General features: G+C 42.1%; 2 protein-coding genes across 13 annotated transcripts in view; one reads left to right on the plus strand and one right to left on the minus strand.

The window, feature by feature from the left end:
* The window catches only part of micu3a (mitochondrial calcium uptake family, member 3a), a 29,459-nt gene extending 20,225 nt beyond the window's left edge, over positions 1-9,234 (minus strand). For 2 of the 12 annotated variants that reach the window (XM_035184046.2, XM_035183992.2), the window contains exons 1-4: positions 8,699-9,212; positions 4,099-4,246; positions 2,680-2,711; positions 1,524-1,602 (exon numbers count right to left, since the gene is read on the minus strand). In XM_035184046.2, the coding sequence (XP_035039937.1) occupies positions 1,524-1,602; positions 2,680-2,711; positions 4,099-4,246; positions 8,699-8,962 (523 nt within the window). In that variant the 5' untranslated portion in view covers positions 8,963-9,212. Of the gene's footprint in view, positions 1-1,523; positions 1,603-2,679; positions 2,712-4,098; positions 4,247-8,698 lie in introns of all 12 variants that reach the window. The other 10 variants (XM_035184078.2, XM_035184058.2, XM_035184002.2 and 7 more) reach the window with 9 other exon arrangements.
* Positions 9,235-13,374: 4,140 nt separating this feature from the next.
* LOC118115888 (fibroblast growth factor 20) lies at positions 13,375-16,696 on the plus strand. Its single transcript, XM_035167094.1, has 3 exons — positions 13,375-14,268; positions 15,325-15,428; positions 15,550-16,696. The coding sequence occupies exons 1-3, from the start codon at positions 13,935-13,937 to the stop codon at positions 15,793-15,795; spliced, it is 684 nt and encodes a 227-aa protein (XP_035022985.1). The 5' UTR covers positions 13,375-13,934; the 3' UTR covers positions 15,796-16,696.
* The last annotated feature ends 544 nt before the right edge of the window (positions 16,697-17,240 follow it).

Consider the following 17,240-nt stretch of genomic DNA (forward strand, 5'->3'; position numbering starts at 1 on the left):
AGTGCTGAACACATCCAATGTTGCTATAGCAAAGTCAAAACATTACTGTTACTATGTAAAACATTAACAACCAATACTGACATGCTGTGCAGCCCACACACACACATACAGAGAGACACTAATGTTCTGGCAAAGCTACATTCCTCAGTTTGACAGACAGCTCTGTTATTCTCAGCAATCCAAGGCAATTCCAAGGACCTCAACTGTCCTCGCTCATCATGGCATGAATAGGAGAGCATGTTCAGACGCAAGCGTGCGCACACACACACACACACACACACACACACACACACACACACACACACACACACACACACACACACATTTACAGCTTCGTCACACAACTTATATCAGAGACCAGATTGGAGGAAAGCTGACACTGACACTGAAAAAATATGAGAATAAGCACTGAGCAAAACAACACACTGTCCATTTCCAACAATTCCAGGCCACGTTCTGTTTGTGCAGCAGTGAGAGTGTGTGTTTGTGGACTTGACAATATGCCCCAAACATTTATGGTTATATGCCCCAAGCAAATACTTACTTTAATAGACATGCACTGTCTATAAATTCAAACAAACCTTCTCTTTTCCTTTATATAATAAGAATTTATCTACATCCCTCCACTTCTCCTTTCATCCATTCCACTCCCTCACTCCTCTGGTCTCTGTCTTTTCCTTTCCCCCAATCATGATAGAGGGAGAGAGGGGATGCATCACACAGGGTGTGATATATTTAGCATATCCTAGTGTGTGTCTGTGTGTGCGTGTGTGATTATCACCATGGGGACTCACTCTCAAACTGTTTGAAACCTGTGTTACACACTCCAGAAACGGAGAGGAGAGGAGAGGAGAGAAGGAGAGGAGAGGAGGAGAGGAGAGGAGAGGAGAGGAGAGGAGAGGAGAGGAGGTTTATTTTCAGTGTTTTTCAGCAGGTTGTTTGGCCAACCCTCGGATTAGAGCCACCTACAGTGACACACACACACACACACACACACACACACACACACACACACACACACACACACACACACACACACACACACACACACACACACACACACACACACACACACACACAAGTTCACAGGTACTATTTAGTCACACCTCAGCAGGTAAGCACTGGTGCACATGAACACATGAAACCGTACTGAAAAGCTGCAAAATTTACAAACGTCAATAAATTGAAATCTTGAATTTCTCACTGACTCGAAATTGAAACACGATACAAATTATAAATATAATAAATGTAAACTGTAATGGCAAAAACCTAAACCACTGACATTCACTGACCTTGTCATTATCTGACTGCTGCTTATTTACTCTGATAACAAATAAAGCAGGGTTTAAAGAGTCTTGAAGTGTGAGTGCATGTATGTGCAATATTATATTAGTGAAGGTGTTTAAGGTGCCTTTGCACCTGTGATTGTGTGTGTGTGTGTTGTGTGTGCGGTGTGTGTGTGTGTGTGTGTGTGTGTGTGTGTGTGTGTGTGTGTGTGTGTGTGTGTGTGTACGCTCTACGACCTCGTTCTCTCAGGTTGCGGAACAGTTTAGAGGATCCTCTCCATACTTGGGGAGTGTCTGACAGGATCTTCTCCAGCTCCTGACAAAAACACACACACATGAGAAACACACAGATTCACAAGTAGATACACTGTAAAAACACAAATCCTCACCTTCAAACTTCAAATTTCAACTTTTACATGGACAGACACAGACAGAGAAAAGACCCAAACTATCCATCTTATTGTGTCATTTACTCAAAATATAAATATTTGTGAAAAAATATTGTAATGGAAAATTCCACTGATCAATGTCTTATTACTGTTTTGACTGTTTTCTGTGCACTTAGCTGATACAACATCAATGTCTTCCACCTCCTGTTGACCTTTATTTGTGCAACTGTGTGCTGGATTTGATTCCTCTTTTTGTAACAGTGATGCCAGACAGCAGACGGTCCTGTCTGCTTTCGGTTCTGTTTACCATTTTATCACATTGTATAAAAACCCTCCTTTTTGAGCCATGTTGCTGGCTGTGTAACCCTCTGCAGAGCAAATAATTAAAACTCTAAGGCCACTCCGGTCTGAGAAACTCATTATTTCAAATCTCATGATAAATTTCCACGACAATATGCCACCGTGGTTGTGTCCATATTTTCATCTGTTCATCTGATTTGTGTCAAAACAAGTCAACAGGTGTATTGACAATACAGTGCATCAAGTTGTATGTGAATGTCAATTAATACTGTGTGAAAAGAAAAGATAAGAATGAGATGGATGATCAATTAAGAGACATCCATGGCATATTGTTTGAACACATTTAGTGTATTACTGCATTTATTTCATATTTGTAAAAGTATAAATGTGTATCATCATCCCAGTGAACTGTCTAACAAACTGAAAATAGATATCCTTCCAACAGAACTGTCAATCATTGCAACCCTGTGTTTGTGCTGGTGGCAGCGTTAAATGCTATCGTCCTGTAATTCCACACAAATACTAACAGTGGATACATGCACTGATGCTAAAAGTAGGACGTTCACATTTAAATAAAAAGCTCTTCGTGGAAAAGCCTGGATTTAACCTGCATCCTATACAAAGCCAGCGACAGATGTGACATGCAGCAGATGCCTGCAACACGGAGGAGCAGAAGAAAGCAGCATCAAGCGTGTGTCTCCCACCTGTTTGGTCAGGGACCTCCAGGGCCTCTTGTCTGCCAGGGAACGAGACAAAAGAGAGGAGAAGAAGGAGAGAAAGAGGAGAGGAGTTTGGGTGGGCTCAGTCAGATAGCATCTGTATGATCTAGAAATGGGTCTAAATGTGCCGGGGTACAGTCACAACACACACACACACACACACACACACACACACACACCCCCACACACCAACACACACAGACACACTCGCTGTATATACAGTGTCATCATCACAGACCCATTTGTACTGTCTAAAGTGCCCCGTGCTTGTCTTTGTAGTTTGTGGAATGTCCCTGTAAGAGCACGCAGTACTTTTGCTCTGTTTTATACAACAAAGTTCATCTAATTCAACTTCAAAGGGCGCATTAGAGGATGTCGGCTGCTGAGAGGCTTTGTGCGGCTGTATCGTGTGTCAGTGAGCCGCAGTAGATGTAAACACACACATACAGGTGCACAGTTTGCACGCAATACAATCACATGCCTGCCGAAGAAAGGAATGGTAGCCTTTTTGGACGGGCGTTTGTGATAATCTCAACCTGTGAGGACATTTTTAAACACACACCAGTGTAAGTGTGCATGTGTGTGTGCATGTGTGTGTGTGTGTGACTAACATTAACCTCAGACTAAACAATAGCGGTAAAGCCATCTGCTTTGAGGCTGGCTGGCGAGGACTAATCTGTTTCGACTGGCAGAAGGCTGACAGAAAAAGCAGAGACCTTTTTAAACCATGGATTTTAAAGAGTTTTACATCGTCTCAGTCAAACACAAAGATCTATTTTTAATGTTGGAGCTGACATCCACATTGGGGAATCAAATTTAGATCACAGATGGAGATCTACAAACTCAAACACATCAAATTTAGTGAGTTATCAAAGGTACATAAAGGCATATTAACAAAAAGAAATGCCAGTCTCTAAATGTGGAAACTAACGAAATGTAACTAAACTTTAATATTTGGATCATATCAGTAAACAGATGTAATATGAATGTTTCAAGATTTATAAACAGCAGTATAAGGTTAGTTTTGTCAGGGAAATAGAAATTTACTGTATGATGATGCCAAAATAAAAATCTAGATAGAGTCCAGCAGAATGTTACAGAAGGAAAACAAGTGCTCCGATCTAAACCTGCCTTTATGAAATGGATTGTTTGTTTGGCCTGTGGTGATGCTGGTTGACTTTTCTTTCTACAACTGTAAAAGGGACCTGCAGTAACTGAGCTGATGGAGAAATTCTTTATACATTTTCCAACTGAAATTCACATTATTTTGTACACTGTACATAAACCGCATGTGCTCTAATCTCACAGTGAATAGAAAGACCATTCATTTTATTATTGTTCTGTTTCAGGTCAAGAGTTTTGAACACAAGAGTGGAAGGTGATTTGTGCGTCTGTGATACTTACTTCTTGGTTCATTCATGGTGACCGACTCGATGAAGTTCTGCGGGGTCATGTACAGCTGCCCGTCATACTCCGCTGAGCTGAACATGCGGAAACGATGCTCGTGGGACGACATGTACACGTCTCCGTCTTCAAAGTCAAACGGACGTCCCTGCAGACATCAGTAAGAGTCAAAGCAATCACATATACCACATTCTGGTTTCTCCAATATTAATACACGACTGACATTCAGTTGATCACATTCGGTGCGACTTCTCCAGCTGTGAGAGCTTTCTGTGAAGACAGAGCGCTGTGCCACTCATGCAGACGGCACAGATTAAACACTATGTGCCTCTCCACTGCTTTTGAACCTCCGTAATGAGGAGATCCATCTATTCTTGGCATCAACTCTCTCCATTTAGCTCTGTGAGATTATAAATAGAGTCAGCACCTCTGGCACAGTGCAATCGCAGAACAGGGACACACACACTCACACCGACGCACACAAACTCATGCATACACTCTTTCTACTTGATTAGCATCTTTCTCTCAGAAGCCAGCGCTTCAACTTGATTAGCTGCAGTGTAGGAGAAGTGCTACGCCGACAGATTGTGCTGCATGGAGCTGTGCAATTAGCAGAGAGGTTTCCAAATTTAACCCTGTTTAGCTGCAGGGCCCGGTGCACCGAGGTTCCTCCTCAGCTCAGCTAACATGCTAATGAGCGCACGGATTCATTCATAAAGCTTTGAAGCTGCCTTCACCGAGGGGGCTTTTGAACGCAGGAATAGGAGATGAGTGTTAGGCTTCATAGGAATGCACTGTAATCAAGAGGAAGAGCACAGTTACTCTCACTAATGAATGAAGTTTACAGAGTTCTGCAAAAAGGAAACTTGGTTCACAGGCCGTGTGCTGCACAATGTGATGGAAGAGGCAATGTTATCTCCTTTGGAAAAAGAATATCTGAATGCGAGTTAGTACTCACACTGCAGCACCGTGTTTTTGTATAGTTATAATGTCATGAACCCAAAACTAAACCTGTTCCTGTTGCCTCGTCTTGTTTTCCTGGCTGCTCGGCAGATGCTCCAGGTGTTTTCCCCTCAGGCAACCCAGTATTCTCTGTGCACAGCTGCAGCTCTTTCATCCATCTCCTGGGTTTTCTCACAGCCACACTCTGCGAACTCTAATCCTCCCGAGTTCCCTCCTGACATCAGATCACCTAAATTACAGTTACACCTAACCAGGTAAAACCTTCACAAAAGTCATCTTCAATCTGAGGTGTCATAAGTTGCTAACACTGTTCGTAAAAACATTTTTCACATTCACGGTCTGATGCTGAACCATGGTCTTTCTCACTGTGCTCTTAAAGGGGAACTTCACCAATTTTACACATCAAAGTCTATTTATTGCTATTCATGTGAAAAAAGTTGTGTAAAGCCATTTTATGGCTCTAGAGGGAGCTGCGCAAACATCTGATAATTGCCTCCAGTGATGTCACTTGAGGCTAAGGGTGTAACTTTTGTGAAACTGCGATCAAACGCCCACAATCTCAGACAGGATGATGTTACTGTAATATACCCTAACACCAACCTGCTATTACTACTGCAGCTGCAGCCTGTTGAGCTCTCAGTACTTTACAAATGTAACAGAACTCATTTATAGTATATTTATATATTTGATAAATATTTGGTCCATTCATGATTGAGTGGTTGCACCTGCAGTAAAGGTTAGGCCTATTTAGCCGTGGATGGATAATAACCAAGAGCTTGTAGACCATCAGGGCACATTTATGTCAGTGTGGGAGCATTTTGGTTAACAATATGTTTAAAGGTTCAGTAAGGTTTAGGTGAAAGGGATCTATTGGTAGAAATTTAATATAAAATAATCCTAGTGATGTATATTTAAATACTTTATATTTACATCAGTAGCGAGTCTTCTCTATGGAGGCCACCATGTTTTTTTTACAGTGGTAAAGACTGGACAAACTAAACACCTTTTGAGTTTTTATGACATCTGAAGGCTACTACAGGTTTTTTCATGTTTGGAAGGGGAGGGCGAGGTGAGGGGTTTTCAGCTGCAACATGCAACTTCACCACTAGATGTCACTAAATTCTACACACTGAACCTTTAAATAACAAAAGTGTATAAAGTAAACCATGAATTATTAAACATTACACCCTACTTGAGGCACAAGTCTCTTCTTAAGTCTTGACTAACCTGTGCAAAGCTTGGCCCTGTCCATGTCCTTTAGGCCTAGTCCCCAGCCAATGGTTGTTGTAAGTAAGTCTATGACATCCAGGTTTCTACCTCAACTGACCCTTTTTTGTTTCCTGCCAGCACGGTTTTCTTGTTACCTGAATCCTTATTGACGACCTTTTACTGAGTCACACAAGACTGTTTTTCATTTTCCCTCACTGGAGCTATCCTGTTCCCATGTTGAGATGCTGTCTTGTCAACATGTTCACCTGTCAGGTAGCCTGACTCCATCTTCTACTCTGGCTACCCCTCCCTCATCCTGGTTTCCCTGCAGGCAGCTCTTCTATCCCAGGCAGTTTAGAAGATTCAGCTTTCCATATACAACCTGTATATACCTCACATTATTACCAGTTTTACAATGGCTTTTAGATTCATTTACTACCTTACAATAAGCAAATGCTCCCAGTTCAATTCAGCTGGTTTACAAATAATTGCAAAACACTGCAAGTTTCAATAGCATACCCATCGCCAAATAGTAGAGTGTGGTACAGTTTTACACATGGAACATACAGCTGAAAAATACATCAGAGTAAGCTCAAAACAACTGAATCTCATGGTCCAGCTGTGGACCTATGTTGAATGGCAGTTAATGTGAAAAAGAGATACCAGTGACCGAACGAAGGATGAAGCCGTGCGCTCTGTGTTTCTGAACAAGCTACAGTCCCCACTGTATTATGGTCCTCTTTTTATTCTCCTTTGCTTATCACTAATGGCTCTTCTGACTCTGACTTTATCACTTTGATTGTGGAGCACTGTGTAAGTAGTGTCCGTGAAAGGTGTTGAATAAATAAACTTTACTTACTCTGTCCTGTTTTCATGCTTTGACAAAACTCATTTGTCTGATCTAATTCGACTGAGGGGCAGCAGTTTGGTAAGAGGAGTTTATCTTATCTTATCCCATATCCACATTTGTTTAATTCATAACTTTATCATAATATGTTTGAAAGGGACATGTGAGTTTTGAAATGAATGAACCGTTGTTTAGCAGATACAAGTTTTATGGCTTTATTTCTGTGCATTCTGATTTGATGCTCATAATAATAGTCAACTTTTCATTCTGAAAGAATTAGTAAAGATTTGATATAAATGTGTACAGAAATACAGGCATGTACAAGCACATTCATTTAAGTTATATATAGATTTGAAACTGGGGCTGCAATTAACTACTTTACCTCAGCAATTAATCTGTTGATTGTTCTCTTTTGTCTATACGGTCTATTAAATGTCATTTTTGGCATCTTTAAAGGTGTTGTTTTGTCAAACCGACAGGCTAAAAGACAAAGATATTCAGATTACTACCACATAAGACAATCAGATATCACATCATTCAAATAATTACTCTGGAGCTGAGAAAAGTCACTTTTGTTTGAAAACTTAATGAAAAAATATATAATTTTGTAGAACTTAGTAACAACCTCATTTTAAACTATTACTGTGTGGGATGGAAAGTAATTTTACTCCATTACTGTTAGTAAAGTATTGAGGTTCTTATACTTATTTCATGTTGTGCTACTTTACATTTCGACTCCACGACATTTTAAAGAGAAATGTTGTAGTTTTATTTAACGTCTAAAGTTACCTTTCAGATTCAAATTTTGGATTCAAAATATGATTAACAAATATATCATGATGTAGCCTTGTAGCTACCCATTGTAAGTTAATTATTTTAAATTCAAACAATAAAATGTACATTACTGTGCAAACTTTTTAGGCATTTTAGACATTTATATTATTATCTATTATCCACATTATCATCATGAAGTTGTCTGACACTGATAACTACAAGTATGATCAGTTTACTATCAGTGCCTAAAACTTACACACTATTGCATATTGTTCTGAACATGGATTTTGCACTTTTACTCTTTAAGTACATTTTTCTGCTTATAGTTTGAACCTATGTAAAAATGTTGAATGCACAACTTTGACTTGTATCTGAGTATTCCTACATTATGATATTCCAATGTCTCAACCACTGTCACCCTGCTCACACACATCTGCACACAGGTGCTCTGGCAGTGGCATCCTCGTCTTGTTGTCATTTCAGCACCAGCTCGAGAGGAGAGCGCCAGGCCTGGACGTGCGCGCGCACGTGGTTTAGCAGCCAAACAGTGAGACACAGTTTCCAGTGGGTGAACTGGGGATAAATGACACAGTGTGTCCGCTCAGAGGAAAACATACACACACTGCCAGCCACAGAGCAGAGGTGGGCCCGTGTAGCTGTCCTAGAGGAGGGACATACTCTTTTCTCTCGGTGCTGTGTTTTCACTTCCTCACTGAGGCCCTCAATACTGGAGACTTTTAAATGTGACCACAGACTCAGCATCAGCTCGCAGCTCTGGTGTTCTAGTAAAGACTGTGGGCCTCCTACCTTCTCCTTCGCCTGGACTCGGGGGATGGTCGGCAGTAAATCATTGATGCTGTGTCTCTCCATCCTCTTCCTGCCTCTGCCGCTCGTCATGTCGCTGTAGAGGTAAAGAGCCACGGCGCCTCCCGCCGCGACACACATCCCGACCGCCACACAGCCCCGGGCTCTCCCTCCACCGGGCCTCTGACCGCCGACCAGCTCTGTTCTCCCCGCCGACCAGAGGTTCATCTTCCCGGCCAGAGCTGCCACTCTGCGGAAAGCGGCCATCGCTGCTGCTGCTGCTGTTGCTGGTTGTTGTGGTGGAGACGCTGCTGCTGCTGCTGCTGCTGCTGCGATTATTGTAACTTTAGGGGCAGGACTCAAATATCGCGTTCACACGCTTTCATCGCGAGATGTGCAGCCTCTGTGTTGATGCTGAGGCTGAGAGGTCCACGATAAACCTGTGTGAGCTCAGCTCATCCAGTTTACATTAACAGGATCTAACAAACAAGTATCATACAGGCTTCATTATTATATCATATCCCCATGAGGCAAATAACAGCCCAAGTACAAACTATATATATGTGTGTGTGAGTGAGTGTGTGTGTGTGTGTGTATTTATTATTATAATTTTTTCTCCTGTCTTGGTTTCGTTTTAGTTTAGCTTTTGTTTGTTTCAGTTTGTATATGGTATGTGATTGATTGTTTGGTTTGTTATTCACGTTGTCTCTCTCTCTTTTGTTAAGTTCTGATGATTGTAACATATGTTGGACCCCCATCGAAAACGCCTGAGATGCATCTCAAGCAGTTATCCTAATAAACAAACTTAAGCACAAATACAGGTAAAAAGATAATTAAATAAAGTTTGAATGAAATAGAAGTTAAATTATAACAACTATAAGAACTATATAAAATTCTAGTAAATAATAACAATATAATAAAACTAAACAATAACACAAACACTGCAACACTGCAGTGCAGCCACATGCTCGAACTTGTGTTGTAAAAGTGTCATGCAGCCATGAATCAGATATGACATATACAATAAGGTGAAACATTGTTATATATAATTATATAAACAGAAACGCTATATGGCTCAGCCTAAGATATGTAATATAACCTAAATTATAAATATTAGCAATAGAAACTTAAAAAATTTGTCGCATAAATGTAATGGAGCAAATATTACCGTCTGAAATAAGGTCAGGTTTAAGTATGAAGTGATCTGAAATGGAAATACTCACATAAACAATATACATTTGAAGAACCTAAAAACTATACTGCCAAGAGAAACTGGCAAGCTGGACTCCATGCTGCTCTGACACATGCTCAAGTAGCAAAATCATATCTCACAACAAACATAATCCATAGTCTTCACACCGGAATCCACATATAAGTCATATCAGTTTACAGGGGGAGAAATTATAAGTGACCAACGACATCAACATTTGTCAATCTTCACTTTTTATGGAGGGTCATCATGGCATCGAGTTTCCGGTGGGAAGCGCAGGATCAAAGCAGCCGGTGGAGAGCAGATATCAAACGAATATCAAAGATCAACTCTTCATTTAAGTCTTTACATGTAGGACTAATGTTAACCTGATGGGGCTTTTCTCAGCACTTTGATGCTGGGAGAATAAAGGAGAGGAGTCTAATAGATGGGGCTGTCACCTGTTCACACATGAAGCACAGTGGATCACTCTAACCTATTTAGCCAAAAGTTGAAAACAGATCAAACAATGATAGAAAACCCCTTTTAAGGGTCAAGTATGATCGCTAAGTCCTTAATTTGTTTCTTTGATTCCTATTTTCTTCAAATAGGATTATCTTATAGAGGTGACTAAACATAACAAAAGGTTCCCTAATTGACTGAAGAAGACGGATAAATAATTCAAAATTAGAACTGACCTCAAAATATAAAATGTAAAATGTTGATTGACTTCTAATTCTAAACAACTTATTCTGTCCATTTATGTATCTTTATATATGTAACCATTTGAAAAATGGACCTAGCTCTAAGCAGATACGTGAGCACTTTCATCTCTTCGCCGTTTGTCCAATGAGGAACAAAAGGAGTGAAACCTCTTATATATTTTCTAACTGGTGTACAGCACTTTGAATAGTGATTAAATTAAGCATGTCTACATTTTGATGTGGGCCTTATGATTCCTGCATTCAATGAACCCCCGGAGTTCCCCACACCTCGGTTTGGAAACCACTTGCATTAATAACCTCCAGGCTACTTATTCAGTTATTCCATTATCCAGGCATTCGATTAGGTTGTAATTTCTTTGTGTGTGTGTGTGTGTGTGTGTGTGTGTGGGTGGATGCAGGGTGGGGGGTGTAACCCTGGGGGGGCCGTCCTCCTCCTCATTCTCCTCCTCCACTGACTGCTATGGTGGCTGCATGGTTGGATTCACCCAACCAGTGCAGTAAACCTATATGGAAATGTATATTTTAAAAGCAAACCATGTGACCCTGGGAACCGGTGCTCACGCCTTCTCATATAAATGTACCGTTGCAGTTGACGTCTTCATTGTGGCCGGGGATCGATATCCAATACATCAGGATCTGATCAGCCCGGAGGCGATTCCGATCGATCCTGTCTCCTTTAAAAAAAAGTTCAATTTTTTTTTTTTGCTGGTCATAAATACTAATGAACCGAGGGAGAAGGAGCCACGCCAATCACACAGGGGGCCCTCAGTCTGTCACACGCACACGACACCAATGACAGATAGATAGCCTATACACGATCAAAGGATAACATAGATTATATATATATACTCACTGTATGGATGTGTCTGTCTGTCATGCTGCAGAAATCCACATTCATTTTTTAACATACTGACCATGCGTATAGCGACCACACGCATGCACGCACACCCAAACACCTCTGCACCTTCACCTCATTTATCAACGCGACTCCCAAGGGAGAGGGCAGCTGTGTGCGCGAGCGCGTTCTGGCGCACGAGCGCGAGTCTGTATGGATGCCAAAATCAATGCCATATAGGCCGGAGCATATGCCCACTGCGCTCCTGCAGACCAAACCAGCCCGAGTCCGAAAGCTGACATCTCGGACAATAATCTAATTGAAAATCTTTGTTTTATTACATTTTCAATTCAGTTGTATTTGTATCTATAGCGCCAAATCCCAACATATACATTATCCCAGGGCAGACAAAGGAAGGTCAAAACCTTACAAGATTATAGAGAAACCCACCAGTTCCCACACGTTCTGCAATGAGATGAATATATATTGTCTTGCATCGCATGGTCTCTACAGTATGGACAATAAGTTGTTGCACCAGCAACATGGAATGCGCATGGTCAAAGTGACAATCAATGCACAATCAAAGATGCGCAGTATCCCTTATAAATGCACTCGTTTACACAACGATTTAACAGATGTGTGTGTTTTTTAGCTGATGTTCTTCAAGTGTCAAGTGTCGGGGTATTTTCTTTTCTCAGTTTGCAGTTCAAACAGGTATATTCCCACTTTGAAGCCTCTGCGTCTTGATTCGCCTTTTAAGACCGCAATTAAGGATATATGGGCTCCTGCGCTGTTCAAAGCATCGTGGAAAGATCAATGAAGGGATTGACAGTCAAGTGATGTCGTTTGCACAGGTGTGTGTGGGTGCTCGTGTGTGTAGGCTTCATGTGTGTGTTTGTGTCTGTGCGGGAGCTGTTAACGTGCGGCTGGGTTACATAAAACGAAGGGGGCAATAAATCAAGCGAGTGCGAAAATTACGCAAATGGGGGCTTTCCTCTCCCTGCTGCCGCACCTGAGTCATTTCGAAATGGGGGCGTGGGGTTGTAAAGCGTTTAAGGTAATGGCAATTTCACTTTCATTGCATGTGACAGAAAGTGCACACTGACACACTCTCTTTCTATCCAGGTATCACAAACAAGTTGTTGAGTTGGAGTTCCAAAAACTGGCAGGTGTCCCACACTGCTGATGTGCCTGTGAGCAACATGACACTGCGTAAATACGAGATTCAAGGAAGCTGCTGTGTATAGCTGGAGGGCACCGGTTGGGGAACAAGCATGTCAGGCTAATTTTTATTAGTAGTTTTTAATATCCTCTCCAAGTCCCTGTGCGCTCTCACTGCGTAAAACTACGACGAACCCAGACATATTATGACCTGCATATTCCAAGATGTGATCCAAATGTGATGATAGAGAGTCACAGAGAGTCACAGGTTTCATGTTCGGAGCCCATCTAACTCCGGGGACCATGCACTTTTATGCCACTAGAATCCTTAGTTCCTGATAATATATATACAAAAATAATATTAAAGTGATTTTAAATCATCCGATTATCTATATCTGGTCCCATGTCAAGATATTTCATGGCAGAACATGAGTAATTTCTGCTGTCCGGATATTTCAAAAATATTAGATTTTAAGTCACACCTGCTATACCATGTCCCATGTCCGGATGTATAAGGCCACTAGGCTAAGTTTCAAGTCCGAACACGAAATATGGGACCACTTTTTTTACCGCTATCTTTGCGCTAGCACAGATCAAAGGCACATCAAAGATGAGGCAGGAGGAAGACGAGCAGAGGGATGAAGGAGCTCTGTTTCAAACGGGAACAGAAATGGGCCATAAGGGAGGAGATCTGTGCGCATTTGCATGAAGAGGCAACTTAAGGTGAATTTATATACGGAGTTGTGCTCTACATAGCTGGATGTGGAGTGCGGTGCGCTGATGCCACTGCGTTAAATCCCCCCGCTGCTGCTACTGGAGGAGCTGAGAGAGCAGAAAGGAGGCTGCTGCAGGAATTATAGACTGGAGTGATAAAGGAGGTTACGACAGGGGGAGAGAGAGAGAGAGAAGGAGGAAGGGAGTGTGAGAGAGAGAGAGGAAAACCCTGACGTGCATCGGAGCAAAGGGGAGTATCCCGAGGTGAAGAGGAGAGATAGGGAGCAGACAGAGGACGGGAGAGGCGGATAAATAGCAGAAGAGAGGAGGAGGAGACGGGACACGGGAAGCTGCAGCCGGGAGGATACCTGCACTCATCACACCAGGGACTTTAATCTCACTTACAAGACATTTTAATTAAGGCTGCTGGTGACTGCGCCAAAACGCGCACTCATTGAGGATTTTCTCCGCCTGCACGTCCAACTTTTCTTTCTCTCACCCTCTATCTCTCGGGCTCACCCTCGTTCGCACGGAGGCTCCCTGCCCATCACTTGGTCCTCCGCTCGGATCTCTCCCTGTAGTGCGAAACCGGCTCGGGTGCAGTCATCGGATGTGATGGGGGCAGCGGCCGAGGTTGGGAGTTTCGTCAACGGATTTCTGGACAGCTTTGGACACGCGGGTGCAGCTCCTGCTCCCGTGGGCTCTCACTTCGTTCTCACCCCAGCCGGGGCGGTGGACTACAACTCGGTGACGGGACTGATGATGGGGGGACATGGGCAGCAGCAGGAGCACCTCGTGTCCGCGGAGAGGCTGTCCCGGAGCCTGGCGGACCTCAGCCACCTGAAGGGGATCCTGAGGCGGCGGCAGCTCTACTGCAGGACCGGCTTTCACCTGGAGATCCGTCCCGATGGAACCGTGCAGGGCACCAGGAAGGACCACAGCAGATTCGGTACAGACCTTTTTTAATATTAACCATAAAAGTACAATTATTATTATTATTAATAGTAACAATTATATATTAATAATACTAATAATAGTCGTAGTAGTAGTAGTAGGTTATTGTTAAATGTGTGCTATAGGCTTTGTAAGATGAAGTCAACTGACAGGTATCCTTATAGTGGAGACATTGGAGAGAACCCACACACACACCATACACGCACACACACACAGAGCGAGAGAGAGATTCAAGAATTAAGGGTAATATTTATAACTGAATGTCTTATATTCTCTGTGCTCTGCCATAGAGCATAAAGTGGATCAAAATAGGATTTAAATAGAAATAACCCACGGTATAGGGAGATTAAGCCTCAACACCCACTGTAGCACCCTAATATCCATGGTACTACAGCCTCACAGGTTACAATAATCAGTTGCTGCATTGTCACACTACCGTCTATGGTGCATCGAGATCTTAGACTGCATCCGGTTAAACATCATATTTTCCTATGCAAATAAATGTTCAAGGTGGAACAATAGTTTGAATATTTTGTGTTTGCACATTTCTGCCACATTTCCCCTTAGATTAGATTCTGGAGGCTTTTCTTTACTTTGACCAGGTTATCTTCAGTTATCTACATAAACAGCTGCTACCTGCGGCAGATCAAAAGTAGACCTATTAGAGAGGTTTTTTTTAGTGCTGCAAGGCTTCAGCACTTCTGGCACTTGATTTATTCCATTTGAGGCTTGGATGTAACTTGCCAGAGGCCATTCCAGACACCCAGCCTTGCTTGTCAGAGTCAGCTGGTGCACACATACCGTAAGGAGAACATGTACTTTACTTTTTGACTGCACTGAGAGCAGTTAAAAGTTAGTCTGACAGGTCTTTAGAAATGTTGCATTTGGGTGGTACATACTGATATATGATGTTGTAGGATATTATACTATGTATGAAAATAAGACTAAAATGTTTTCAGATGTCTTTATGAGGTTGAAAGTAATTATTGTAAGTTGCTTTGGACAAAAGCATCTGCCAGTGAATGTAATGTAATATAATGTGTGTGTGCAGGTATTCTGGAGTTCATCAGTCTTGCTGTAGGACTGGTCAGCATCAGAGGGGTGGACAGTGGCCTCTACCTCGCCATGAACACCAAGGGAGAACTGTACGGATCGGTGAGTACACAAACGATTGAACGCTCACTAATAACATTCACTTGCACCTATATTTTAGGTGACACATTTAAAACCATAAAATTCATGTCTCGTCTTTTTCTGCTTGTCGTTCTTCCTGTAGGAGAAGCTCTCAGCAGAATGTGTTTTTAAGGAGCAATTTGAAGAAAACTGGTACAACACCTACTCCTCCAACATATACCGGCATGGAGAAAAAGGTGCATTTTACTTTGTCGCTCTGAACAAAGATGGGACAGCCCGGGACGGAACAAGGTCGAGACGACATCAGAGGCTCACTCACTTCTTACCGAGGCCTGTGGACCCGGATAGAGTACCGGAGCTGTACAGGGACATACTTGGCCAGAGCTGAGACTGACGGGGGCGTTAGTCAGAGCCGGTCTAAGCTGAAAAGCAAACCCAAGTGCACGCTATCCCGACCCCTGCTCGAGGACGATGGGAGATCTTGTTGATCTACACTGAGCTAGATCATAAAGAGTGCACCAAATCAACACTCCCCCTCACTAGAACGGAAGAAGGAATCTGACCCTCTTTGAAGAAGAGTGAAGGTGGAGTTTGACTTAACAGCACCAAGGACCATCTGTGGAGGAGGTGAGGGCCCCATGACTGACAGACAGGCTACCTTGCTGCTTTATTGGCCTATGCGGATGCCCTGGTGGTCTGACAGTTATACTACGGATTTCCATTGAGTTTCCTCAAGACTACCTGCTAGTCCGGTCTGCATGTTAAAGAGGAAAAAAGTGTGGAGCTCCTAGTTGAGATCAACAACTGGCTGCTAATATCTTTCTACTGCTGTGACTGCTGAGTCTTACCATTTTCATTGTTTTCAGTAGGGCTTCTTATTTCTTTCTAAACACTACTGTGGCTGCTATGTAAACGATTTACTGAAATGCATAATTCACGATACAGAGTGGCTGGTTTACACTAAAAGGTAGTTTCATGCACTGGAAAGCAGCCATGTTTGTTCTGGGTAAAATGGATCTGTATCATGGATTGGACTTCCCAAAGAAAGGAGGTGCTCAGAGAAAATGTGACTTTTATACAAAGTGCAAGGAACAAGAGAAGAACATGCCCCATGGTGTTTCATGAGGACTTCTTCTGTGTCCTGTAATACTGCGTGTTCTGGTGGAACTCTAGAGACCCATTCTTGAACCCAGTGAAGGAATTGTGTTGTTCTCCGACTGACCGCATGGAACCGATACCTTTACGAACATGTTGACAGATTTTATTCTTATTTATGAAATTTTGTTACCTAGGACATACAGTATATTTATTTCATATATTTATTTATTGTTGAGAATATATTTTTACAGGTATGAGAGAAAATAAAATAAAAAATATCCCAAAAAAGCCATGAGAGATTGTTCTTGTTTATTGCATCATCACAGTATCTTTTTTCTCTGAATTCTCACTGACCGTGTGTGCTATTTGGTCAATTTGATCTGCTTGTTCACAAACATAGATACAAATTTTGATTATCTCTTCAGAAGAGCTTATGTTTTCATAGCTGTCTGTCTGTCTGTGGGCAGGATTACTCAAAAACTACCAAATTTTAATGAAATGTTTTGGAGGCATGACCCAAAAAAAATCCATTGAATTTTGAAGTGGATCTGGATTTTTGGGCAGATCCAGGGATGTCTTTCATTTTCTATGACAAGGCAAGATAGGGCATTAGCCTTGACAGTGGTATTTTTCGCTTTCCAAGCACCCACTTAAATTCCTCATCATTTTTGTAGAGTCAAAGCTTCAAACTTCATTGCCGCTGTCCAAAACTGTTACAAAATCGAAAATATGGTC

The sequence above is a fragment of the Hippoglossus stenolepis genome, chromosome 2 (genome assembly GCF_022539355.2).
Source record: "Hippoglossus stenolepis isolate QCI-W04-F060 chromosome 2, HSTE1.2, whole genome shotgun sequence".
NCBI lineage: Eukaryota > Metazoa > Chordata > Actinopteri > Pleuronectiformes > Pleuronectidae > Hippoglossus > Hippoglossus stenolepis.

Excerpts from the sequence above, each read along its gene's own strand:
- LOC118115888 (XM_035167094.1), top strand. The coding sequence starts at position 13,935 with ATGGGGGCAGCGGCCGAGGTTGGGAGTTTCGTCAACGGATTTCTGGAC. Across the intron at positions 14,269-15,324 it reads GAAGGACCACAGCAGATTCG|GTATTCTGGAGTTCATCAGT; the intron begins GTACAGACCTTT and ends GTGTGTGTGCAG. Across the intron at positions 15,429-15,549 it reads AGGGAGAACTGTACGGATCG|GAGAAGCTCTCAGCAGAATG; the intron begins GTGAGTACACAA and ends TTCTTCCTGTAG.